Source organism: Lasioglossum baleicum, chromosome 6 (genome assembly GCF_051020765.1).
Source record: "Lasioglossum baleicum chromosome 6, iyLasBale1, whole genome shotgun sequence".
Taxonomy (NCBI): Eukaryota; Metazoa; Arthropoda; class Insecta; order Hymenoptera; family Halictidae; genus Lasioglossum; species Lasioglossum baleicum.
In genome coordinates this window covers 3,611,678-3,639,046 of record NC_134934.1, presented here as the reverse complement: position 1 = coordinate 3,639,046, position 27,369 = coordinate 3,611,678, and the positions used below count along the sequence as shown (strand labels likewise).

General features: G+C 44.1%; 2 protein-coding genes across 6 annotated transcripts in view; one reads left to right on the top strand and one right to left on the bottom strand.

The window, feature by feature from the left end:
* Fas2 (neural cell adhesion molecule fasciclin 2) overlaps positions 1-20,924 on the top strand; it is a 136,916-nt gene extending 115,992 nt beyond the window's left edge. For 4 of the 5 annotated variants that reach the window (XM_076425294.1, XM_076425296.1, XM_076425292.1 and 1 more), the window contains 4 exons: positions 14,244-14,375; positions 14,857-14,926; positions 15,893-16,018; positions 17,765-20,924. In XM_076425294.1, the coding sequence (XP_076281409.1) occupies positions 14,244-14,375; positions 14,857-14,926; positions 15,893-16,018; positions 17,765-17,906 (470 nt within the window). In that variant the 3' untranslated portion in view covers positions 17,907-20,924. The remainder of the gene's footprint in view (positions 1-14,243; positions 14,376-14,856; positions 14,927-15,892; positions 16,019-17,764) is intronic. The other variant, XM_076425295.1, reaches the window with a different exon arrangement.
* Glcat-i (Glucuronyltransferase I) lies at positions 712-25,823 on the bottom strand. Its single transcript, XM_076425303.1, has 4 exons — positions 25,615-25,823; positions 24,915-25,435; positions 24,554-24,850; positions 712-21,443 (listed from the first exon to the last, which is right to left on the bottom strand). Exons 1-4 carry the CDS (start codon positions 25,739-25,741, stop codon positions 21,345-21,347), a joined length of 1,044 nt encoding a protein of 347 aa, XP_076281418.1. The 5' UTR covers positions 25,742-25,823; the 3' UTR covers positions 712-21,344.
* Positions 25,824-27,369: the final 1,546 nt, after the last annotated feature.

Sequence of the window (27,369 nt, the reverse complement as noted above, 5' to 3'; positions counted from 1 at the left end):
GTAAGGCTGACGATACAGCGATGACAGAGGACTCGCGCCACAGCGAGGACAGTTTTTCAAGCTGAAGAAGCGAGCGCGTTGCGACGGCGAAACACAACACGAGAGAGAAAGAGAGATCGCGAACGAGATAGCTATTTCCGTGCTAATCGAGCTGACCGCTAAACATCTCCTGGACCTTGAAGGGTCCTCCTCGATCGTCCACCTCATGGACACCAGGAATCCGTTCGGAAAACGTCCTCGTAACGCGCCGCTTCCGCTCGAGACCAGCTATCGTTACCTACCACGAAGAACACCGACGCTTCTCGTCGCAAGCGTCGCTGCGGATCTATTTTAGCGTACAGTGAGAGGCTTCAACAGCCTAAACGACTTACTGCCTTATATTGCCAAATGCCTGGTGTGTGCTAGAACGCGGTGTTCCACAGGAAGGGTTGATATCGACGCCGAGGATCTCGCACGCGTTTTACATTTTTCTTTCCATTTTCCGTTTGTTTTTCATGGACGGAGCTCCACGGGGCTAGCTCGTGTTGCTCGTACTAGTTGTATTATGGGGGTGTGGTCGGAGCAGGATTCTGCAGCGGTTCAAACACATTTCTCCCCGATTGTTTTTTGGTTCGTTCTTCGGACGTAGCTGCACGTTATCGCTAGCTTGCGACAGGAGTTTTGTTTTTGTGATCGATTATTTCGGATAGTGTTGTATTTTTTCTATGATGGTTTTGTAAAGTTTTTATTCCCGGTGGCAATTCAGTCAGTTGGATCGTTAATTTTGTTATAATGTTTTGCGTCGACGAAGCGTAGATATAAATTTAGTTTCGATGGTTCAGAGCCGGTAGATCGATGTGTCGTTTCTAGGGAGTACGGGAGAAACGATTCCATAGAATTGTTACGGGAATAATTCGAAAAAATATACGCAGAATTTTCGTTCTTGTTCGCGCACCCATTTCGATACAGCATAGCTCGTAACATGTTAATGTACAAATTTTTCTGGACGGTGTACAGAATTTAGATCGTTGTTCCGAAATGTACAATATTCTTCTAACTTCTTGCCCTATGATGTTTTCCCCACGCTGACTAAAGACTTCTTGGAAGTTTATGGAGAAAATTTGTAGAGAAGCATTATTTACATACTTATCGATAGACCGAAGTCCACGTTAATAATGTAAATTAATTCGATTTAAATTCGATCGAATCTAGACATTGGTTCAAATAATCCGCCAAACAGCAGAACATGAAATTAGTAATGTTGCAAAGCGATGAATCTTCCGTGTCTCCCTGGTCGTCGCTAAATTCTGCTCCGACAATAGCAAATTTCCTTCGATCGTGGATCAAACATTTCCAGAGGGAGGTTGACACAACGAACGGGGGTAGTAGATTTAGCGGAGGTTTTAAAACATTTTTCGTACAACGAAGAGCCCCGCAAATACAAACATCGAAAAATCGAAACGAATCCGTCGGACAACGGGGAAAACTAGGCCCCCGCGTACGCGTGTATGTGTTCAAAGCGGAACACCAACGCGAAAAAACCCGTTTTTGTCGATAACGGCCTAACACTGTTTTTTGAGGCTGAACTCTGTGGGTCTAGCGACACGTTTACGTTTGTTTTTCGGCCGCACGCACGAGTCGAGTCGAATCGAATTGAATCAAATCGAGTCGAGTCCCGGTTCGCGACACACACGTTTTTTTTCATTTTCTAGCCAAAGAACTGCAGATACTTAAAGCAACGCGCGCGCTAACTCGTGTCCAACGCGAAGAGACCGTTTCCGCTCGCTCGGGGACAATCGATTCGATGTAAAACCCCCTGGACACGTTCGAACGTGTTCTAATGTATGCATCGGTATTTAGGTGTCGCGATACGTGCGTTACTTCCGGTCTGAGCATTGCAAGTTGCATATTGTAATTCATTTTGTTGCGATATGTCATTTGTTTTTCAATACCGATAATCAACAGTAGGAAGTATGTTAATTATTAAAAAGTCTTGAAAAATATTCCAAGTCAATTGTGAGAAGTAGGGATGGGATCAAGTACCTTGCAAACAGGCTCGAACTTCGATTGATTGAATTCGAACTCTCTATAAGTACTTCGAAAAACAGAAATAGTACTCCTAAGTATACTCGAACCTATGCCAGACAGTTTCAAACCTTTTCCAAGTACATACTTTGGTAAACGGAAATAATACTTGCAAGTATATTCGAATCTTGGTCGAACAGATTCGAAACTTTTATGAATATCCCACCGGAAATTCTCTGATTTTTCTAATCATTATTTTGTTTACCTTTAAAATCAATTATATTGTCCTGTAATGCATAATTTAATTCAACATGTATAAGTATAATTTTCATAATCTATCGGAAATACAATATTATTCTTAAATAGTTACGAATTTAATCAAGAAAGTGCTTAAAACCTACTATGTATGCAGTTCTGATTTCCAAGATTCGAGTACTACTTGTGAAAGATTCGATTCCTTTCAACATCGAAATACTTAAAAGTATCTTTTCGAAACTTGTAAGTACTTATACCGAGGTTCGATATCAGTTTGTATAAAATGAATACTTTTCAAGTATAATCATGGAAACATTGTTGCTTTTAAGTAGTAATCGAAACTCATGAAATGAAACTTGGTTATTGAAATTGACTCGGATTCGTGAGTACATATTGAACTTGATCCCATCCCTAGTGAGAAGTAATCTTTCTTTTAATAATTTCAACGAGTATAAAATAGATTGCATAGGTTGCAACATGCATAGCGGAATTTAGGTATCGATGCACAAATTCCAACATGTTCAAGCTTGTGCAGGGGATTTAAGAGACGCGACGGGACCCGCGAAATAGTAGAAGCGAGACCTGAAGGCATCCGCGGGAACGGGAACACGCCGATCTTAACCATACATTAGTTGTTAGTCTTTCCTTTCGATTACTCTTATGATTACTCTGATTAATATTATTCTTATTATTATAGTTATTATGATAATTTGGGTTCATTTCCGCAGCCGATTTGCATACGATAATTTCTCTCCTCTTGCGTACAAACGTGTTATTAATTTCCTGGGAGCGAAACCAACTCACCAACTGAGTCATCAGATTTAGTCCTGCTTGATTAGCTACTGGACCGTACGTGTTTTAGTGCGCATGATGTGTGTTCTGATTACAATTTATCTGATTAACGATTTCGGATTTTAGTTTTAATGTTATTCGCTATGATTACGATTTATTATCGATCATCATTATTATTGATTATTATTATTATTATTATTATTATTATCATCATCATCATATCACCATCATCACTATGATTACGATTATTGCGTAAAATAGCTGCTGTACTTTTTACTGTAATTGTTAGCGTGTTACTGACCACCTATTGTACATCGTATCGTCATTACCATTAGTATTAAACGTTCCCTTTTTTGTATAATCGTTGATGGACCGTGTATGAGACGACGATAGGTGCTCCGTACGAGACCGGGCGACGAGTTTCGAGGTGTCGACGGCCCCGAACGCACAGGTGTAACACACCTGTGCGACGGGGAACGTGGAAGATATATCGGGACGGGGTTATGGTTGTTCGTCTTTTAGCCTAACTCGGCTATCGATCGGCCACGGACACAAGAGTCACCGTTGAGAACTCGAGACGGGGTCGTCGCACCTAGATCCCTCGCGTCTTACTCACTTGCCTGGGTTCTTAGATGTTAGATTATACCGCATGGCATGCGCTTGTATCGTTTCAGTTTTATTTTTCCGTTCTATCCGAACGCCCGACCCCCGATATCCACTCCCACCCCCACCTCTTTCTCTGTTTCTATACGAATCTATTTTTAGTTTTTTGGATTAGCGACACACGTTCGCCTGTGTTCACCGTCGGCGACACTTCCATTCCATCGAACGTACCTTTTGTCTGTTTCTTCCGTTCTTTATTTTTCTCTCACGTGCCCGGAGGATTCCGTGATCTGTGTGTAAAGGTGGCCCGAGTCCGAGTGTTCTAGAGTGTGCATTGTAAATTGTAAGTAAGAGGCCGCGCGGACGTTCGATAAACGACGACAAGTATATCAAGTGCAAACGCGGATTTCCATGGACAAGTCAAACACTAATCTCATCGATTTGTTTTTCTGGACCGATTTTTTTTATCGAGGGCTTCTTTTACTCGTCGCGCGCGCGGGTGGCTGTACTCTTCCGAAGGTGTTCGTAAAACGTTATTAGACTTTTCAGACGCAAAAGGTTGATAGTACGGGCTGATTCTACATCAGAAAATAAAACAAAAGAAAGTTTTCGAGAAAATCGACTTTGTTAGAACTGTTTACACTTGTTAGACATGTTTACTTCAACTTTCGAATAAGCGCGTTTCTAAAATTGCGTTCGATGCACTAAAAATTGAAATGAATGGATAAAACTCCTTTATTCGAGTAGAAAATCTCTGAAAATTATTTGCATAAAGATCCGCGTTAAAATCGACATGAAATGTTCGATTGACGGCGGGAACAAAAAGAAACGTCTTCTATCTGCAGAAACTTGATTTTCGCTGTAGAGTAAGCGCGACTTGAAAATCGTAGAGTCGATCGAGCCCCGGGAAATTCTCGCAAGACTCGCCCGAATCGGCGAGCAAATAAAAGTGGCGTACGCAGTTTCGACAAATCTTCGGGAAGAGTTGGCTGCGGTGGAAGTTGATGGCCGTGAAGTATCGAACGTTCGCCTAGTCTCGCGTTTTAGATTCATGTAAACGTAAACGAACGGTTGCATTTCGTGTGTACCGACAAGCAGTCGTGGCGATGCAGGGCTGGAACGCGGTGTGCGATCGACAGCGATTCGTTCGCGACCACCGGGAGAGATGTACCGGCGTGTATTATACGAGTCAATAAACCAGGGAATCTCGTAACTTCGCTCGTATGTTGAGGAAATCGTGTTCGGAATCGGAGGCGCGCGGTCAAAGAATCTCAGCTACGAGAAACGAAGCAGTTCCGTGGTTCTGGGAAGAGGTGAGGAGAATCTTTCGTTTCGAGCGATCTAGGTATACAAGCTAGGGAAGTATTTAAGAGAATCTTCGCGAAACACGAGGAAGGATTATTTAAGGTATGCGAAATCACGTCCAGCACTTCGACGTTGCGTTTGTAATTATTGACAAATAAATCTTTGTTGGAACAAGTTCAGAAACGCTTCCGCAGTATTCCGTCGTTACGTGTCACCTCGACGAAGGTCTGACCCGATCCTCTCTGTTCCAAAAGAATTTACGAAACACAAGCTCTCGACGCGTTTGACGCGCTGGCCCGATTGGGTAGCACGTAACGAGGGAACATTGCGCTCTCGTGAACGTCTCTAAGAAAATCTCTGCACACGTTACTAATTCTCCTTATAACAATTTCTCTCGGAGGATGGTACGACAGTTGAAAGGGGACTGTCCATTGTTAATTGGGGATTTATAAGACACCGATAACGCGAAAACCGATTCGGTCCCGTAGCTCCGCCGGCACTCTCGGATCCTCGAATTTCGGTGCTCGCAGTTCCGGCACTCAATTCCGCCCTAAGAACAAAGTCGGATCCGAAACCCTAACTTCACATAGAACTTCCGAAAGTTGAAGCCTCGTTCGACGTCAAGGGACTTCCTCGAGCACAAACGTAGTTTGTAGCCCGTGCTCGATCCTTTGAGCAGTTTTCAATGAACCTTCTGTTCCACGGAACCACGGAATTGCGCCAACTTCCCGGTGGATTCCGTGCGCGTTCCCTGGATCCGCATCAGCCTGATCTTTAAAGGCCAGCGCGTTTTCACGATTTCGAGGCTTGTCGGATTTACCGAGGGGCGAGTCATTCAATTATCAACCGCGGAACGACAAAATTCAATTCCATTCGAAAACTGAACGGTGCAACGAAACTAATTTCGTCGATCTCGGAACCATCGGATAAAATGTTAATGCTTCGCCGACGGTATTTTCTAGGTCACAGACTCCTCGATTTAATGGGCAGCTTGCGCACTAAGTGGTCCAATAAATATTCCACTGTCTTAAATTAATATTTCCCGTTAACGAAATCAATAACCCGAGACGGCTCCAAGCTGTCGTTCCCCGATACCGCATTTTGCAATTCGTGCCAAGAAAAGCAATTTAGAACGTCTCCGATCGACCGAAAGAGTATCGCTTTCAGCTGCATCGAGCAAGAAAGAAAACCAGCTAAACAAAAGTACATGGACGTTTCTCGAAAGGGTTCGTCGTGGAAGCAGCGAGTCGGGTGGGTTTGCACCGTTCAATCATCCTCCATTATTCCCCTCCGGTTTTAGAGGATCCAGACCCGCAATCGCGTGACTCGCCCCGTCTCCACGGACCTCCACTTCCGGTACAAGGATCTAAAATAGAGAGGAGAGAGAGAGAGAGAGTAACGGGAAGAGAGAAACGTTTCCTTCGAGGCTGCTTTTGGCGAGAAGCATGTGTTCGTCGGCGCGTGAAGCGTTTCGCACCGGCACGGCGCGCGGCGACGCGACGCGAGACAATGGTTTCGGAAACCGGGAATCGTTCCTACTCCTCGAGCCTCTCCCACTACCCTTTTCTTTTCGAAATCGATCTATGAGCCTCCGCGAACGAGAACTTCGCTGCGAAATCAAGAGGGAACGAACCTAGCAGGATCCTCTCGCCCCTTCCGTCGGCTACCCCCGCGTCCGACAGAGTCCTCTTAATTTGTAGCACGTCTGCAACGTCCACGGGACTCCGTTAGAACGGAATTCGATTCAAGCGTGTCCTAATGTAATTTCGCCGAAGTTAAATCGCTTTCGGATGAGAATCGACGCTCGCAATTGCTCGCCGATCCCCATCCCCGTATCTTCCTTCCCACCCTCGCCCCCGCCTCTCTCCTTTTTTATTCGTGTTCGCGGATCCAGAGACGTTATGCAGAGACAGGGATCCGGGGACTCTGCGACTCGCCATTTCCGTGTTCTCGCGACGTAACCGACCGTGTTCGCACCGGTGCCATTTTACGGTGCGATTCGTTGATGCACACGGGATGCTCGATTTCACAGGATAATGTGTCCTCCAAGTAGCTTTCGAACGGTGTCAAGATCTCTGGTTAACATGGGAACTAGCACGGGGTTCAAACCGATACTTCCCATTTGTGATTTTGCGCCCGTTGAGGGAATTCGGTGATTCAGCGTGTACTATCCCTGGCAAATGTTAAGCATCTTTTAACGCTTCAAAGATCCAAGAAGTCTTTCTTTCGATGCCTTCACTGCTCTGTATTTCATTTACTCAATATTGTCTTTTGTTTGCAATTTGAAAAATCATATCGAACGGGAAACCGTATTTCCAATCGCTTTACAAAAATCCCGCACAGCAAGAAAAGAGACAAACGAACTAAAAAAAATCACAAAGCACTCCACACCGTTTCGAAAGACCGGCAAACAAATCGGTCACATTAAAAAGTCGACCATCCCGTTTTCATCAACGCGACACTCGGTCATCCTCGAGTGGGACACTCGGTGGCAGTGTCATCGCCGGTGTTCCAATATGGCGGCTATTCGAGTCGGACGAACAATCCAGTGTTCCGTAAATCAAAGATTCTGAACGAGAGAGGATGATCGGATTCCGGTATGCGACTCGCTCGATTTACAACGGATGTCCCTGAACAGGTGTCCTGTTTATTCTGCCGGGCAGGTTTACATTGGCCTTTCAACCCCTCTCGTTCGGCTGAGGGGCTGGCGGTGCAGAGGAGAGCAGATTTCGAGATTAATCGCTGGAACTCCGGGATAATGGTTCGCCTCTAACGCAATTAAAACTCTCGAGGCCTCGGTACCATCGCCTGGAACTTATAATAGCGAGACTCCTGCGCGACGGGAGCTTCTCCTCCCTTGCCACCCCTGGAGAGTCTCTTTGACCCGCGCTCTTTCGCGGGGGATGCAATTTTGCAACTTAAAACGGTGGCTGCCGCGAAACTGCCTCGGTCAGGAGATCGGGGACGGGCGTCGACGAGATAATTCCGAGGAAGATGCGACACGATTCAAGTTTGTTGTTTCGGCTAACCCTGGTAGATTAACACTTTAGTTACCGAACATTATTCCATAATGTTTTAAGATCTCAAGTTCTAGTTGGCCATTTGACTTGAAATTTCGAGAGAATATTCAATACTCAAAAAAGATCTCACGTGTACCTCAAGTATCACGGAATATGTGTACCAAATCTGAATGCGGTATGTTAAATAATCTTTATGAAAAATTCGTGGTAAAACGGCCTGAAAAAACAGAACACCCCGTTAATGGGCTCCCGGTATAAAATACCTCATTCCATTTAAAAAAATGAAGGTGACCTCCATATCTCTAAAAAAAATTACATAAAAACAACAATTTTTTTGGTATCGTATGAGCCCCATTTTACCATTCAACTGTGTCCTTCAGACATTTGACATATCTTGAAAAACGACAAAGATATTCAAGGTGGTCAAGTTAGGTGAAATACCCTGTATAATGTTTGAAAAGTGATCAATTCTCTGGCATTGACTCTGGAGGCCTCGTCGCGTCGGCTGGGACTTGTAATAGCGAGACTCTGTTCTCACCCCCGTAGCGTCTCTTTGACCCGCGCTCTTTCACGGAGGATGCAATTTTGCAACTTAAAACGGAGGCTGCCGCGAAACTGCTTGGGTCGGGAGATCGGGAACCGGCGCCGACGAGATAATTCCGAGGAAGATGCAAATGAGCTGCTCAAGAGGCGCGCGATCTTCGCTGTGCTCTGCTCTGTGTTCTTCCGAGCCTACAGTCCCCGAACATGAACTCTTGGATGAAAGCTGCCGCCCGGAGAACTTGCTTCAGAATTACTTACGGATTTCTAGGATACGAACAGCGGGACAACCCAATGCGGATCTCTGTTGTACGCCAGCACGAGATCTGCTCATGAGACGCTCGTCTACGTCTGTCTCTCTCGCGCGTAGATTCGCAGAGGACTCTCCTGAAATTTGTTATTCATGGAAGAAAGCACGGGCGTGATTGTATCTTGATCGCGGGTCCTGTTCCCTCCATTTTGCAAATGGAGATCGTGAATTATTTCGTCGGAATAATCCCGGCGATACTGATGGGAAACGATGTCTGGAATTCCTTTACCGTGGTCTACATTCATTTGCTTCAATTCGACTTTTCAAATTGATGTTTATCATTTCCTTCAGAAAGCAGCTAATCGACTGTGCGTTATAAATTAGGTCGAATCTAAGCATTGGCTCGAAGTTCTCCCCAGTGTTGTCTAAATTTTTCTCCGACATATTGCTGTCTGAAAATTTCGCGCGAGCATCGACAAGCCATCGAAATGTTTGTTCGTTCATGTACGAAAAGTTCCAAGTACAATCTCTGTGCGGGTGCTTTCATCCAACGTGGAATGAAGCACGTGACTGTGAACTCGTTCGAGGAACCATCTCCATTTCGAAACAGAGGCCCCGTTATAAATAGAGGACGCTGTGTTCCAGCGCAAAGCCAAGCAAGCCTAACGAGGAGGAGCGAAAGAGCGCGGCATCCGCGATATGAAGTGCACACAAGTGCAATGTCGAGGACCCTGGATCTATTTTCGAGGGGGGCACGTGGCATTCACCGCGAATTCTCTAGCCGGTGCATACAGAGAATGCAAGATAACGCAATCGTGGTTCGAGCAGCGTCTTCCTGAATTCGTGGCGTGCGCGAGAAATCCCTTCTGCCTAAATAAACAACGAGCTCCCACTTATTTTCAATCGAACTTCTCAAGTTGAAAATGACTAATTTAACTCTTCGCTCTGTCTTCATCGATGTCTATTTATAATACTCGATTCCGAAGAACCGCTTCCATCACCGAAATACAGAGTGTCACGGCAGTCAACGCGTTAAATAACGTTCGCAGTTCGATTTCAATTTCCCTATAAATTCCACAGAAACGGCTCGGTGCTCTTTAAGATTTATCGCGATCCATTTTTCTATAATTCAACTGGTCTGCTGCAGCGCAGCGCAGCAACAAAAACTCGTGGCGCCAAGAAAATAATTTAGCGCCGGCTTCAAGAGGCGCGTTCTCGAGTGGAATTATTTCCAGTGTCCATTCTCGATTCCGAAATTAACGTTCTTTGTTTCACCTGTGCCCCGAATAACCGGGCGAATCGACCGCAGGAGAATGAATCAATCGGAACGGTCTGTTTCCTTCCGCGAACGTCGACTCGGTATCTTTATTCCTGGCAATTCACCGTGGCCCAATGAATCCCTGTGTCACCAGAACCGGCGAAGCGCGATTTCGCGGCGCTTTTTCGCGAGGAAGTTTCTCGGATAAATAATTTCGCGCGGTCCTTTCGTGGCGAAAAAGCGGCGGGGCGGAGCGAACGGTGAAAATGACGGGATTAAAAGCGAGAAACGAAACGGCTTCGAACATTAATGGTCCGAGTACATTTTTCCCGGGCTAGTTATTCCCACTAAAAGCTAAAAAGCGACTCTTTCACCGGCCGTTCCCTAATTATGCACGATTCCTGCCGCGCCCGGAGAATCGTTTCTTGATATTCGTTATACATATGTAGCACTGCTCGCGGTCGTTTCCATTTTCTACTCTCTTCTTTCGACTTTCTCTCTCTCTCCCTCTCTCTGCGCCCGGTTTTTCCGCACCAATGATATTTTTCAATTCTTTCCTCCAACGAAAAGAGACATTTTCCCGGAGCAGTAACGTCGCCGCCTGACCACGTAACAGCGTACAATAATGACGATAATAACGGAGACACGATCCTGCCAATTGCAGCCATCGTGGAGAGAGACGCACACAGTTCCCTTTTCCTCCGAGAGCGTTCCGTCGTCGACGTTTATTAAAGCTTCTTATATTATTTCTCCATTTTTATCCAATGTGCACCGTCGTTGTCGTCGTCGTGTGTATCCGACAATCCGCGACGCGACGAGAACGGAATTCGAATACGAACGTAACCCTCGGCTAGAGAGCCACGTGTATACGATCCGCGCAATGTTCCACGGTTGTTCGGGAAACTTATAGCTCCACGGCTATGGTTATTCCGCGCATAATTGTCCCGGAGACTCTCCTCGCTCGTTCCGCCCCAATTAGAACGACGGGGAACGTATTATCCGAACGAGGCGTCTCTCGGACACCGTAAAAATGGCGGCCTGGAATTAAGAAGCGAAATTATGGACTGGTAAAGACTTCCTACACTTCCAACTATAGACCTTTCCTTTCGGTAAGAATTTTATCTTGGACTTTGAAGCAGTAGAAATTCGATTTTAACACTTTCAAGTGGCACCGATTTGATTTTTACGTATTGGAGTGGTAGAAGTCGTAGTTTCACGTGTGCGGATCAGTAGAAGATTTATTTTCACTGAGTGTGAACATTTGACCTTACACTTGTAATTCATAGAATCGATAGAATTTTGGACGTTGGAATGATAGAAGTCGTGTCATCGATTGGACAAAATGGTGTAGTCTCACGTTTGCGAGTTAGCGGAAGTATCATCTTTCTGTTCGAGGTCCGTAGAAGTTTCGTGTGTGATATCTCGAGGTGGTAGAACGTGTTGTAGCGATTTCTCGAGCAAAATTGCACGACCCGAGAGAAGGGCGGAACGGTGGAACATTGCGTGTAATTTTTCATTTCTAACGGAACGGAGCACGTTTTCGCGTTGCTAGGACCGTGGCCGAAGACGTGCGCGTAATGTCCGGTGGAGTATACTCGAGCAACACTTATATCTGTATACAAATATACACGTATATGTACAAACGTATATATATATATAGAGAGGTAGATAGATCTTATTATTATATATAAATAGGGAAAGACGACAATTTACACGCGTGCAAGGACTATGTGCTAGCCTTAGTGCCTAACGATTCGTATTTAACGAGGGTGAACGTGCAGTTTTCTTCGGCCCGCCATTGCGGGGACACATTGTAAATATCAGTACGGAAATATATATATATGTATATGTGAGTGTTTAAGGAATACCAGACCAATTGAAACCGCCGGCGGAGAAGCCACCATCAAATTGTGTATCCGCGATCGAGGGAGATCACCGCTGCCTCTATGTATGATTCACGGTTTTCCCATTTGTTTCGAGAGTGCCTCGATCCCTTAACTTCACGCGATCCGCGCGAATTCACTCCAAAAGAACCTTTAATATTCCGATCACTCGGATACGCGTAGAAACGCGATAACCCGATGGTCTTGCGAAAACAAAGGCCAGAAAGGAAAATTGTGTCTACGGTTGAGTCAACACGAGCGGATCGTTTGCGAGTCCGGACTAAAACACAGCAGATGTTTGAAACAAAGAACATTGTAACCAATTTTCACGAACGTATCAGGCAGAAGCCGAACTGGTGGAAAGGCGTGGACAGCGAAAAGGGGGTGGTTCAACGTGGGAAACGTGAAAAGCGAAAATGGGAGGCGGCAACTGCGCCTGAAAAATGTGAAATCCAGAAACAGAGAGATTTCGCGCGGATAAAGTAAAAGGTAAAAACGAGGGGTGATTTCGACGCAGAAAAAAAATGGAACGCGGACAATGAATAATTCCGCGTGAAAAATACGAAACTCGAAGTCAGCGTGACGTCTAGTAATTGGGAAATACGATTGAACTTAGCTGGACAAGATCTCCGACATCTCCGTACCACCAGTTCTGCTGCGCCTGTTAGACGATCGTTAATAGTTAATATTTTACGTTTCTCGAGAATCCAACCGTTATCCGAGAGTTCAGATGCTGCGGGACATCTGCTGGCAACCGTAGATCAGAAATTTGGAAAAACGCGCGTTAAGGGTTCGTGTTCCGATGAGAACGGAGGGATCAATTTGAGATGGTTTCTTTTTCGGCCGTCTCGTTCATTTTCCGCTCTCACCTGTCTCGACAGGCAAGACAAAACAAAGAAAGCGAAAAGTATAGAAACAGGATTGCGAGATGCTCCAAACGAAACGGTAAATATGCTCAGCACATCAGAGGAGAACGGCCGGTGTAATGTGTATCATACAATTCTGCTAAGTATACATATCGTAGTAGTCCCTGTTGACTTCAAGCAAAATGAGCGAGCGAGCGTGCGAGCGATCGTGCGAGAGAGGAGGAGAGAGAGAGCGAGCGAGAGAGAGAATGAGGGAGAGTGAGGGAGAGAAAGAAAGAAAGAAAGAGAGCGAGTAAAAGGCAATCAGTGGAAAGGCTTTCTATGTGGAGGTAGCACATTTAGATTAGTGATGCGTAGAGACTAACATACGGGAGAGAAAGGTAGCGAATGAGCTTTCTTCCCCCTTCCTTGAGCTTCTCAGCACAACCCTTTACTATCCGCGAAACGACAGAATAGTGCGAAAGAAATAACGATGCTCTTCTGTCGCGCTTCCGTTCACTGTGTTCGCGCGCTTGGTTACTGTGCACACCACCATCAACTACTTTCATTGGTTTTATGTTTTTCTATCTCTGCGTTGTTCGTTGTCTCTCCTTTTTTGGTATGTCACCTTTAACCACTTACATGCTTCATCGTTATAACGCTTCTTAAGACTATAGACGAATTTTTCACCTTTTTTTCTCTATTTTCTCATTGTTTTCTCTCGTCCTAGTTTCCGTTCATATAATTGGTAACTCGGTTTGGCTTGTTTGGTCTCTCTTATATTTTTTTTTTGTTTTTGTTTTGGTTCCTTCCGTGTCTACGCTTTGATAAAAACGGATTTTTGGCACATCCCCAGAACCCCCCGCCGATCTTGTTTCTTTTCAGGAGACTAAAATTAATCGTCCGCGTAACGTGTTTGGTGATGAACCCCCCGGAACCAGCTTCGACTCCTTATGTTCCTGGATCGTTTCATTTTTCTGTTACATTGCCATTTCTATCTAGAATTTTGTTTCTTTTTTTCGAATATCTTTTACAGTCATGAATGCACACGCTATATCTGAAATTAGCGTACGCAAACTGAAAACTTGAGAAAAGAATAAGCGTATTTAGTTTGTTGCAGCATTTCTATGGAAATGGTATAGTTTGTAGTGCCTTCAGGACATAAGGTGTTAGCCAATTAGTTCCGTAGAAGCGTGCGAATGCTTGATCAGCAAACTGCGCATTCGTTTCGCAAAAAGTTGATAGAAATTTGAGTCTATGCTCGCTATAAAATGAAGCAGTGTTGCGCACTTTCTACTAAAAGAATCAAATTGACTATAAATTTTTGTTGTACACGAAAGAAACCTACCAGTACGTTTTGGTCGTTCGTAACGATGACGATCGACCAGCATCACCAAGCATCGTTCGGTACTGCTTTTGCACTAACGGATTGCAACACGCGTTTCCGAGCCACGGCGATTTTCTGACGCACCGTTTTCCTTCTTCAAGGTATAGACACGACCGTGGTCCACCACCAAGGTCCGCTGATATCGAGCGCAGCCATAATCGGTATCGTGATCGCGGTACTCTTCATTATCATCATCGTGATCGACATTATCTGCTGTTGCGCCCACAAGACAGGTAAGGAATCCTACGAAAATAAATCTGCCCGTAAATAAATCGACTGTCGCGCAACGTTTATCTCGCGCGAGCTCGGCCTGCAATAATTTACTCGAAAGTGCAACGCGCACTCGAAATTTCCAAATAAATCCACACGAAATATCCATGTGTAATACCCATTCGAAATTGCAAAACGAATTTAGCGGGCGTTTCAACGCGGGTTTATCTAAAACCGCATCGCGTATTCACTTCGGGGTCTAGCGCGAACTTATCTGGAATTGCGCAGCATAAATTCGTGAAATTGCAACGCGGATTTATCGCCGGCCGCATATGTGACTTTGCGCGAAATTGTTGCGCGCGCGCGGACTTACGCGACACGGTCACGCGAAATAATTACGATCGCCGATTAGCGCGCGACCGGCAGCCTTTCTTTCCCTTGAATATTTTTAAATGCAATTATTTCTGCATCGATTTTCATTTGGCACACGCGTCTCTGTTGCAGGAATTATATACTACGTTTGCGAACGATCTCGCCGGAAACCAGTGGACGAAGAAGACGCGAAACTCGGCAGGTGAGACTCGTTTCGATCAGATTCGTTCGAACAGACACACACGCACACACGTTGATATTCTCACACATTACATCCTCTCGGTATCTAGACAATTTTACTCTCGACTCTCCTTTGTATACATTACATCTACTCTACATTGTGCTTTTGGCAAGTCTGGCGCTACATTACCGTGTCATCGAACCTAGCTCCCCATCATGGAACTTCGTTTTGGTCTCTGTTCTTTCACTCCCCGGCCGTTGAAAGAATCCGCGATCACCGTGACTAACACGACAATTAGCTTAGAACGTGAACACACAGCTAATTTACCGACGAGCCTCCGCGAAAACCCGGTTCCGGTTTCGCGAATCGATTTCTGTCTCCGCGAAACACGGACTCGACCACTCGATAGTCCATTAGTGGCGGATCTGTGTGCAAAACCAAAATTTTTCTGCTACAAAATAGTATTACAGGTAATTAAAAACAACCTGACGATTCAGTTGTATGTACAAATATCGTAGAAAATCTGTCATAAAATATTATTCGAAGATATTTTGAATCGAGTAAATAATTTGATTATTTCGTAACGCGTCGCTCGCGTGATTTTTCGTCCGTGTAATATAGTCTGATGGTAATGAAGTCACATTTCCATCAATTTGTACTCTCGTAGAGGATTTAATAGCCGACGGCATTCATAAAGGAGCCTTTATAACCCCGAGGTTAATGGACACTCGATAAATCGGAACCGGGCGGGCGTCTCCCGGCGTCTCCGATATTTCCGGGCGTTTTTGTTCGAAAGAAACCGTTCGTTCGGTGGGGAAAAACCGAAAACCGAGGGGAAAAGAGAATGAAAAACGAAAAAAAAAGACAACCGAGTAGCGTTGTGTCCCCGATGTTAAATGGTCCGATTAACCGGTTAGAATCTAGCCCGCCATTAGGAGACACTTTGACCCTCTCGCATCTTTCTCTTTTTTTTTTCTTTACCGGTAGTCTTTACGGTTGGCGGTTTCCATTGCCGTATTGCGACCAAAAAATGGCCAATGTCGCCGGGGTCACGGCCATCCAAGACTCGGGTAGTGGAAAAAATACCATTAGATTGGTCAAACACACTGCCATGTAAGAGAGATACATAAGTGAAATCAGTAAGACGCATGGCCCCTCTCGAAGGGGCTCTGACACGGCTTTCTACTTCGCATGAGATTTTTTATTTAATGCTCTCACACTTTTCTTCCTCCCACCCCCCTCTTTCTTTCTTCTCACTTCTTCTCCCTTTTTTCGTATGATTTGCCTCCTTTTCTCTGATCCCACGCTAAATATCCTAGAATATCGGAAGCGCGGTGCTGGACGAAAGCATTGGCAGATCGAGGTCACGTTTATATATTTTTACCGTCGTTATTATATTACGAAAACCCACGCTACCCTCGGTCCGATATTTTATTTGACACGGACAGATTGAAACTACAAATAGCAGACGTCCGATAGAATTGAATTGCGTCTACGGATCCAGTGAATGCAATAGTGTCGGTAGAATAGCGCAAAGTAATATAAAACACGATGCATTTGTAATATTTTACGATATCGTTGGGTCCGCCCTTAAGTCGTGTCGTTTTTTTATATTATAAAGTTTATACGTGGGAAGCGTAATTCTTACTATCTTACATTACAAATGACCATGGGATAACGACCCGACTTACGGAGTGTGTTCATAGCATACCCAGTAGTACTAAAATATTAGACTAATTAGTCTCCTATGTTTCAAGTGTTAATTTCTATCTGGAAAAGAAACTAATTTCTGAAAAATTGTGTGTGCGCCGATTGCTACCCCGTCTGCTTTGAATTACACGATTAGAATCTCGATGTGCCATGCATGCGTCGACACCATACGTTCCAAAATGGCGGCTATGGGAACGGAGTCGTCGATAAAGCAGGGTTAGAGCATGACAGAGTTCTTGTTTATCCACGTCCCTGGTACCCAATCCTTTTGTTATCCGAGTTAAAGGCAACGGCCCTACCACCGCCAACCATTTTCTCCCACGAGTACGACGACTCGGTGGGTGAACGAATGTCGCATCCGATTATGTTTCATTTACCGCTTGTCCGTTCACTATGCTCTCTCCACGCGAGGCTCTGCATAAAACTGTCGCCCATTATCCGCCCGTGCTTTGGCTATGCTGCATGAGATATCAACACTCTGAAGTGATATTAATTGCTCGTTAACTACGTAGCACACTCACCAACACGCTCTAATTTACCCTATCCCGTTCGAATTCGTCGATCATGGACGTAGGTGATTCATCCTCCCATACTTCGGAAGGGACCTGAAACGAAAGGAACGCGATATACTTCCGTGTAAATATCGATCTGAGAAATTCCGACACTCGCCTTGTCTCTCTCCTATGAATGTATTCCGAAAGTTGCTGACATTTCGCGACGATCGTTGCCTTGAAAATTCGCGACGAGAGAGAAATTGAGCGCTGCGGGGACTCGCTAAATGCTCGTAGCTCCCTAAATTAGCAACGTTCGTTCGATGGAATCGCAATCTGGAAGTCAGAATAACCATTCGATCCTCTGAATTTTTTTCAAAGTCATTTTTATTGCTCGGATCCTGGAAAGATTCGCAGTAATCCGATTTTCTTGATGTTCGCGAGCATTTAGCGATCCGTCGCGCCGCACCGCGAACCGTAACCACACGATACTAACGAGTGATGGCATGCCTGATGCATATTATTCGATGTTGCACCACGCGCCGCATCCGTCGACATGCTCTTTTCTGCCCAGTAATAGAAAGTATATCCGTAACGATACTGCGGCGATACGCCCATTATTGCCCGATTAATCAAGCCGACGATTCAAACGTTTTAGAGACGAGAAGGAGCCGTTGAAGGAGGAGAAGAAGATCACACCGATCATCGACACGGGCCTGCGCCGAGAGACCTCGATCACCTTCGACGGGAAAAGATCCGTCTCGAAGACCGGCTTCGTCGGCAAGGACTCGACCGTCTAGATATTTTTCCGGCGTACTAGATTGTAAGTCGTAACCGTAGAAACGCTGTTTCTGGTCAAAAAAGTGTTCTCGAATCGATACGAAACGGCTCCCAGACTGTGACGAAGTACGCTGGCCGTCGTATCCGTAATTTCACGTTCGGAACAAGTTTCGAACGCGTTTCGCGCCAAGATCTCTCCCGGGAATCCCCGTGAAGCGCGCAACACGGCGGGAAATTCGAACCAGCGCGACTTCGTCCCTCGATCGAGCACGGTAGAACAGCGCAAGGGATCGGGTTCGACTGCTTCAAAAAAACCGCGTACATTCTGGTCGTGTCCTGGCTCCGAGGGCGCGACAAGAAAACCTTACTCTTCGGCAGGATTCGTCGGATCACCCGGTTAGTTACACGGCTGTTTCGCGACGGTAAGGAAAGCCTTAAAAAACGATAGCAAATCCTCCCTCTCCCGCTCTCTCTCCCTCTCTTCATCACTTTCCATCCTCTACCCCCACCCCCGACCCCATCCCTCTCTTTCGTCAATGTAATCGCCAGAGCAAAACGGAACACAGGTATCGAAACGACGCGACGATCTACGCGACGGCGAGTACGTTGGGTACCCGCTTGCGTAAGTCGTCGTCCCCCCTAGCGCAAAGAGGAGCTCTATCTCGATGTAATTTGTAACTTTAGCGAGTATTGCAAGGTGGAGCCTAGATAGATCGCTTACACGAGGAGGAAGAATGTACAAAATTTATCGCGAAATTGGTATTGTAGAAGCTGGTCGGTAATTAGTGATCACTGCTTCGAGGCACCCTCTCTAGTTAATCGCAGTCTAGTACGCTGGGTAGGACTGTGTTGTCGTGCGCACAGCACACGACGGTAAGGAAAATGAACAAAAGGACTACGTTTCCCGGTCTCGGGACTCGTTTCACGCGAAACGGGAACGGGACGAGAGGAACACGCGCGCACTCTCTAAACGGGGTTCCGCCATATATTTCTGGCGAACCCTCGATCTCTGTATATATTCTTTCGAAGGTTATATTCCCCTCGACTCCTCGGCCACTCCTCGACGTTTACTCGATCGGGAGCCATGTTGTACGGTCCACATACATTTCATTTGACTATCGTTCGATTTCGCGCGACCTTGCTTTCAAAGACTGATTCATTTAAGCGCGAAATGTTCACGAAGACGAACGGGTCATCGCCGACGATCGAAACCATGTCGACTTCGGCTCGTGTTTCCTTGACGATGATTCGGACGGAAATGACAGTTTTGTTCTTGCCTGCCGTAAGACACGGGAAAATTTCGACTGACAGCAGCGTTGTTTTATCACTGTACCCCGGCCATGTGTCATTCCTGCGCGGTTAGCGTGATTAGTTGCGTTCCTCCAGCGAAAAGTGTACTCCCTGTTCTTCTGTCCGTGTGATCATTTTGAATCGTGATATTTTGTACACTTTGCGATGTAAATGTTTGCCAGGGGCGCCGCGCGCGCAAGAGCAGCCCAACCATTTCATGTACGTTAGTTTGTTTAATAGTTTCTCTCTCTCTCTCTTTTTACGTTTTTGACAGTAGTGTTTTATGTATCGGTTAGTTAACTGTGTAAGGTAAGGAGGTAAGTGAACCGAGAATTTGGGCAGCTTTTGCTATGAAATTCCGGTTGGCCGGTCGTGTCGTCAGGGTAGAATCATGAAGGCAACTACCGCGTAGGTATACCTAAAGACTGTAAGATACGGAAATTAGGGGAGTGTTCAGAGGAGACGGTTGTTGCAGAACGATGAGCCGCGTTGACGACACGCCGGCGTACACCGCGTAACATTTTTCAAAGTTTCTCTGAATATTGTATGTATAGCGTAATCAGAAGCAGCGGCAACAATTCAACGTTCGTTACACGCACATACAAACACCAACACACACACACACACACACACACGCACACACACACAAAAAGCATCCCCCTTTGTCTCGGATGGATGCGCGAGTTTATCTTCGTTTCCGTTCGAGGATCACACGCGGAAAACGACAAAGTGAACAATCGAAAGCTGCCATATACATATATAAATATACATATTACGATATTCGATACTATGGGAAAATACCACGTTCTGTCCTAATGTGTAAGATGGCTTTTCGAGAAAAACGCAGTTTAAAATGTGATAAGTTTTTGTAAATGCTTGTAAACGTTTTTCCTAATCATTAAGAGAAGTATCGGAGATAAGTTTAAGAAGGGGTTCGGTAAGTTTAGGACGTTGTATGCGATTATCGGAAGGTGCGTTCGCAATGGAAATGCAAAAGCAGAAGATGAAGAAGGAAGAAGAAGAAGAAGATGACCAAGAAAGAAGCGACGGAAGAGTGACCGAAAGAGCAATCGATCGCGTGTATATTTATTTAAGAAGATCAATGTGTACCTAGTACCTACGAATTAAAACACAGACGAGCATATACACAGAGACACACACACACTGACACACATACAGAAAAGAAACACGAGAAATTCAAAGTTGTAGAGCATCGCCTCCTCGCTTGCGAACGCACTGTCTGCACAGGTAGCTTTTTTACGTACCCGTAAACACAGAGTTTTGCCAAATATATAGTACTTATTAGCTTGTAAGTCAACGAGTACATATTATACACGAGAAAATATATATTATATCGACGAGAAAAACAAACAAAAAAAAAAGAACAACAACAACAAACAAAAAGGCGAGTTTTTCGTCTCGTGCGTCACACCCAGTATTTCGAGGCTTCGGGGCGGGTCGTTCGCGACCCGTTCGAGCCGGAGAGGTCACGTTTTATCTAGCTATTTTATATTCGTTGCCAAAAAACCCGTAACCCAAGTAGCTTCCCATGAAAAGTATTAACTGCGCATCTCTTCCAATTTAAAGAACAAGGAAAGAAAATACGAAAGCAAACAAAAATAAATATTATTACGAGGTATTACTAAAGTTCGTAGGTGTAAGGCATATTTTTTATGTATGCTTTTTCTGTACGCGTCAAGGAAACGTACTCTCGACTAATAAATGATGAAGAACATTTTCAAGGTCAATGATTCACGTCTCTTCTTCGGTTCACACGTATATCTTCCTCAGTGAGATTCGTCTGCTTTATTCGTATCAAGAATGAAGGATTACACAAAAGAAACGCACAAAACGAACATCTTAGTATGCTAACAGGCGCATAAAAACTCGGAAATAATATCAATGTTCCGGGCACATTGCACGGGTAATGGAGGGGATAGCCTAGAACCTACTTATCGGATATGCAGTTATAAGCAGCTATAAGCCTTATGGCACTGCTTTTTCTCGCGACGTGAGAAAGAGTATATGGCCAGGAGCAACTGATAAAAAGCACGTACAAAATTCGCTGTTTCATTTCGTTCGGTTTTGCGAACGCTGCTTTATCACTGTGTGTAAGGCCCTCGCAACGATCACAGAAGGACGTAAGCAAACTGTAGTAGATTTCGGTGTCAAACTTCGATGCCCAGATTCGAAGGTTTGCCTTTCTTTATCAAGAGTTGTTCGACTTTCAGCTGAGGCGGCTCCGTGCGTGTGTGCCACACGTATACCTGAAATTCATTTTAAAAACAATTAAAAAGACAATTTTTAAACTATTATTTCGTTTCCTACTAAAATTTCTTTTAAATTAATAGTTGTAATCATTTGCAAAAGATCAAGTCTCAAAAACGAAAATTTGATTTTCACGCTGCGCCTGTAACTTTGCGGTGGAAAGGCTATATGGCGACATCTACGGCGAATGTCCAAGTTTTTAGCTAATTAGTACTCCAGTTACACCGTGCCATGGCGCCACATACTAATTCTAATAAACATTTACATGTGTCCACCAAAAATTTCACATGTACAACAAATGATGTTGAATAAGATAAATTTTGATGAATTTTTGACAACAGAGTAACCTTTAGCTAATTCTAAGATTACTTTCTTCGTCAGAATTTTACATTTTTTATTACGTATTAAGTTTTTATTATCAAAAACTATTTCTTATCGTAATAAATTATTTTCTACTGCATCTCTAAGCTATTCGCTAAATACGGATATGCGAAATGCTGATTAGTACGTTAATATTCGGTGACACCATATGGCATTAAGCCAGCTAACCATAATAATAGGCGTTAACGTTCTATGACGCGATATGGCGTCATATGTATCGCAACTATATATACTTCATTGCGAACAAAATTTGTTTCGTTTCAAGGTGTTAAATATTTGATTTTACTTCGTTATCGATACATTGCAATTGAATTTATGCATTACATAATTGCATATATGTATTTGCAAGAATCTTTTAGCCAAGTTTTATTTTCTATACTCGCAGCAGACGGGAATTTGATCGTTCATACTTCCGTTTGGTAGTCTATAGGTAAGCAACAGACGCTATATATTTCACTTCTCAACTCTCTGATTATTGTCACTATTCGGGACATTGATAATACTATCCTCTCGGTTGTATTCAAAAGGTAACATAACCGAAAATTCTGTTTCTCTAAACGTCACCGCAGTAGAAAATTTCACACATGTTTTAATACGCATACCGGATTAGGTAGAAATTTAATTTCCAATCATATAAAAATGTTACAGACTGTGTAGAGCTCGATGAGAATGGCTAATGAAGAGGAAACATTTCTGTGGGAGAATTATGAAGATTGTTTGTCAGATATTCCAAGTAATTATGAAAACTGTGATGTTTTAAGCGATAGCGACTTCGATTCCTTTAGTGACAGTGATTTAGAAGATTCACCGTTGAACAATAGGAAACGATTGCATCCGATGCAGTCAAGATCTAGCGACTCTGAAGAAAAGGACGATGATCCATTAGATTGGTCCGACGACGATTCACCTAGACGCAACGAACCTTTTGAAGGTTCGCCAGGTATCAAAGTTCTGCCCGTTTGTTTGGAAAGCGCAGAACAAGTCGCTAGATTATATTTCACAGATGATCTATTCGATACAATTGTTACAGAAACTAATAAATATTATAGGAAAAACTCACAGAAATACGCAACATCGAAAAGTACTGGGAAGTGGACCGACCTAACAGTACCAGAATTAAAGAAATGGTTTGGTTTAATTATAATAATGGGTTTAATAAGAAAAGGTAAACTGATAGATTATTGGTCCACGAACCCAATCATAGAAACCCCAATTTTCTCTAAAGTCATGAGCCGTAATAGATTTCGCCAAATATTATCTTGTTTGCATTTTTCTGATAACGATCGCATGCCCAGCAATGCTGAACGTTTATTTAAAGTGCAGACAATCATAGATCATTTTAAGCAAAAATTTAACGAAATCTATAAACCCATGCAAAAATTGTTGTTAGAGGAGGACATTATACCCTGGCGAGGAAGACAAAGCTTTCAAGCGTACAATCCGTTTAAAATAACAAAGTACGGTATTCTTATTAGGATGTTATGCGAGTCCAGTACAGGCTACGTATGCAATTTTGATATTTATTCCGGTACTAGAAATAGCTTAGAGAGTACGATATCGGGACTAGTGTCGAACATTTCTAACATGTGGTATCACATCTACATGGATAATTATTACAACAGCGTCGAAATCGCAAAACAATTACTTTTAAAGAAAATTAAAGTATGCGGAACGATAAGAGCAAATAAAGGTCTACCTTCGAGTTTAAAAAAGAGTAAATTAAATGTGTTCGAAACCCGATTCAAACGACAAGGAGAGGTGCTCATTCAATTGTGGAAAAATGATAAAAAGAAAGACATACGTATGATCTCGACTATACATAACTCGGACGTGATAAATACTGGGATCGTAAATCGTAAAACTGGCTTGCACATTCAAAAACCAAAGTGCATAATAGATTACGATCAGCACATGAAAGGGGTGGATCGAGCGGATCGGTACATAGCGTGTTACCCAATTTTTAGAAAGAGTCGGAAGTGGACGAAAAGGGTTGCGTTGTACTTATTCAACTGTGGCTTGTTCAACGCCTTCAAGGTTTACCAGAGTATTAACCGTAACAGTAGGTTCAAGTTCAAAGGATTTCTTGAAAGTATTGCGACGGCTTGGATCGAAGACAAAACGGTGTTGAGATTTGAATCTAACCTCGATATCATCCCCTCTACATCGGGAACGTCTTCCGCGACGCGCACCCCCCGTTTCGCCTCGTTGCAAAGATTTTCAGGCGATTTGAGACAACACCAGCTGATCAAAATCCCGGGAAATTCGAAACGAATACGGCGAAGATGTAAAGTCTGTTATTTAAACAAAATTCGAAAGGAGACGTCCTACATGTGCAAACATTGTAAAGTGCCATTACACATAGGAGAATGTTTCAACTCCTATCATCTAAAGGAACATTAAACCCTCGCTTTATTGTTGACAAGCACATTTTCTGTAAGATATTGTGCTCGAACGAATATAACAAACATATTTTATACGTGTTACAATAGAACTACGCTGTCTTTTTTTAAACCCATTTTGTCTTCTTACGTACCGTGCAGAAACGAAACGAATTGTCAGGAACTAAACAAAAGGATAATTTTTCAAAGAAACGGCGCTAAGGTTTGAAGAGAACGGCATCGTAGTGCCATCGTACGGTTGAACTTATAAGTTTCTCAACTAGGGAGTCGAGCATTTCACCATAGATGACGTTAATAATTTTTTAAATAAACGATTCTTTCGACCGTACCTTTGTGCAGCAATCCGCTAGAGGTTCCAATTCGTCCCTCGTAACGATTTGTCTGAGGATTTCGCTCTCCTGGTAGCCTCCCTCCACGTCGTAAGAGAACATCGCCTCTTTGTGTTCCAACAGGAGGCGCAAATTAATTGCAAACCCGGCCATGTCTAACGGGAATGGACGATCCGGCTTCCAAGCTGCGTTGAAACCGACCACTTTGTTCGTAACGTTATCGCATATGGGTTTCTCGACCATCAGACCACCTACCAAGCCCACTGGCCACACACCGACTTTTTGAATTTTCTCCATCTGCAACACGCGTTAGGTAACGCTTCCGTGACTGGACCGATCGTTCCAGAGTTAATGTTCTTACCTCACGGAAGAGCTTGGTCGAATACGTATTATCGTCGTCAGCGAAAAATACAATCCCCTTGTCGGTTACTTTCCGATTTTCTCGAAGCCAGCGCAACGCGGCGTTTCGTTGCTCGACGCCTCGCGGTTTCTTCCAATTCGGATCGTTTCTGCCCAACTTGTAAGAAGGGGGTGTTGCTGCGGCCAGATGAGTATAAATCAAGCCGCTGTTCTGTAGGAACACTGTTACCAATTTCGTCTTCATCTCCGTATCTTCTACGACGATCCAATGGAAGTTCGATACGTGTAAAAAGGTTTGCAACAACCTAGTGAGCTCAGCTTTTTGCACGGGTCTAGCGAAAGTAGGTGTGATGGCGTAGATCGTCGGTCTGTCGGGAAGTTCTGGCGCAATATTCCCGTTAAGTACAGTGCCTTCCAGCCATTTAATAATACTGTTTAACGATCCGTACGCGTCCCGTTGCTCGATCATTATCGATTCAATCTTGTTCCCCAGCTCCTGCCATCTGAATCGTTCCTGATAATCTGGAAAAGAATAGAACACGTTAAGAGAACGATAGGTTTGAAAATGCCGGGCGTCTTGCGCAATAGATGCGGCACGCCGCATGACAAGTTTCATGCATAACTGCGTTCACATGCGTGAACCGCTCGGATCTCGACGGAAGATATACACGTAAGGTACGTGGTTCTCGAGGAACACTCACACATGAAACATTGAAAGGCGATCACATGAATCAGGAACACTATTAGGAAGCCTTTGTTACAACGAAAACCGCCCCACATATTAAATTTAGTACCGGATTCGTCGGTGAGGAACACACTTTCTGTCATTGTTGTCGCGCCATGACACTATCCTACGATGCCGACCGTGCTACCTGGCAACCGACGAAATCCAGCACTGTCAGCCTTATGGGAGGGAGATCGGGAGATCGTGTCATTTGAATAATGCGGTGTTTGCTTACGCCCTCTAGGATGTATTCTGGCTGGAGTAAGAAACAGAAGGCCATCGACGTGATCTCGTCGATGCAGAAGGCCACTGAGGAGATTATCGTCGATGAGAAGGCAAATCGTCACGGAACCATATTGATTATCATGAATTGATAATTTCATTTCTCGCGATAAGTTCATCTTGAAATGAAGTTTATTTAATTTTAATTAAAAATGAATTTTGATTTTACATTCAACTTGAGTGATTAAAAAATTTTCTATTTTCTATTAATTCGGATTTATAGTTTGATGGTTGATTGAATAAATTTAAACTTTGTTCTTTCTGTTACAGAGCCTAAGGGAAAAGAATTCATCCATCTATCCAAAGATAACATTGATAGTCTACGTCTGGGTTCTACAGTGTCGTCAGATTACGACTAGTACTTGTTAAGCAAAATATTAAGTTTAAGAAAATAGAACTCTCCTAGTGTAAATACAAAAATTTTCGACAATTTTCGGGCGTCTGACTTGTCGTTGAGTTGTACAGTAAATCCTCAATCGCTGTACGGGGTCGCCTGTGCAATCGCTGTCCAGTGCCTACCCACTCCACTGGCGGCCAATGCCGCAGGGCGGCGATGATTGATCTCGGCTCGGGCACCGACGAGATACTATTAAAGACTGCCAGCCCCTGTGTTATTCCGCCGGACCAGTAAGTGGGCGCGAGTGGGCGCGGGGATAACGTGAAAGTTACAGTGATCTGATATACCACATCGCTAAAAATTCTAAATAGTGCTAAAATAGTGCCAAAACATCGTCTGAAATATGGCGGAGAATGTAACATTTAATAATAATCGATATGGTTTCGTAATAATTCGCATTCACACCGATGCATCGCGACGAGAATCTCCTCAGTGGTCTTCTTTACCGACAAAATGCCGTCGTTGGCCTTCTGTTTCTCTGGATGGAGCTAAAATATATCCTAGAGGGCGTAAGACATACCGAAAAATTCGAGTCCCGCCAACTCCCATAAGGCTGGCAGTCTTTAACAGTATCTCGTCGGTGGCTCGGGTATATCGGTGTGAACACAACTACATTGACATCATGAATCGGATGTTCAAACTTCTTAATTTTCATTATTTTTTTATGGGACTTCCACTAACTTATTTCTGGCATTTTTCTGATTAAAATAACACCAAACACGATACAATCTCAACTGTATTTAGTGGTTTAATCAACGATGAAAGTTTTGAACGCAACGAAGAACAGCGTATGGGACATTCTTTGAACTGTGCCGGCGCGCGGCGACGGCGACACGCTTCCGCCACGCGATCTGTAGTTCATTCTGTCCTTCTCTATGTTCGGCTTTCTATTGAAGTCTCGGCGCGGTCGGCGCGGTAGACGCAGTCATAAAAAAATAGTGTCCCTATACCATAGCCGTCTGTGCAGAACACGGTTGTTGGACAGCGATTGAGGATTTACTGTACTACTGAAATTCGTGCCACCTCCTTCGATATCATGTTCTTCTAATACAA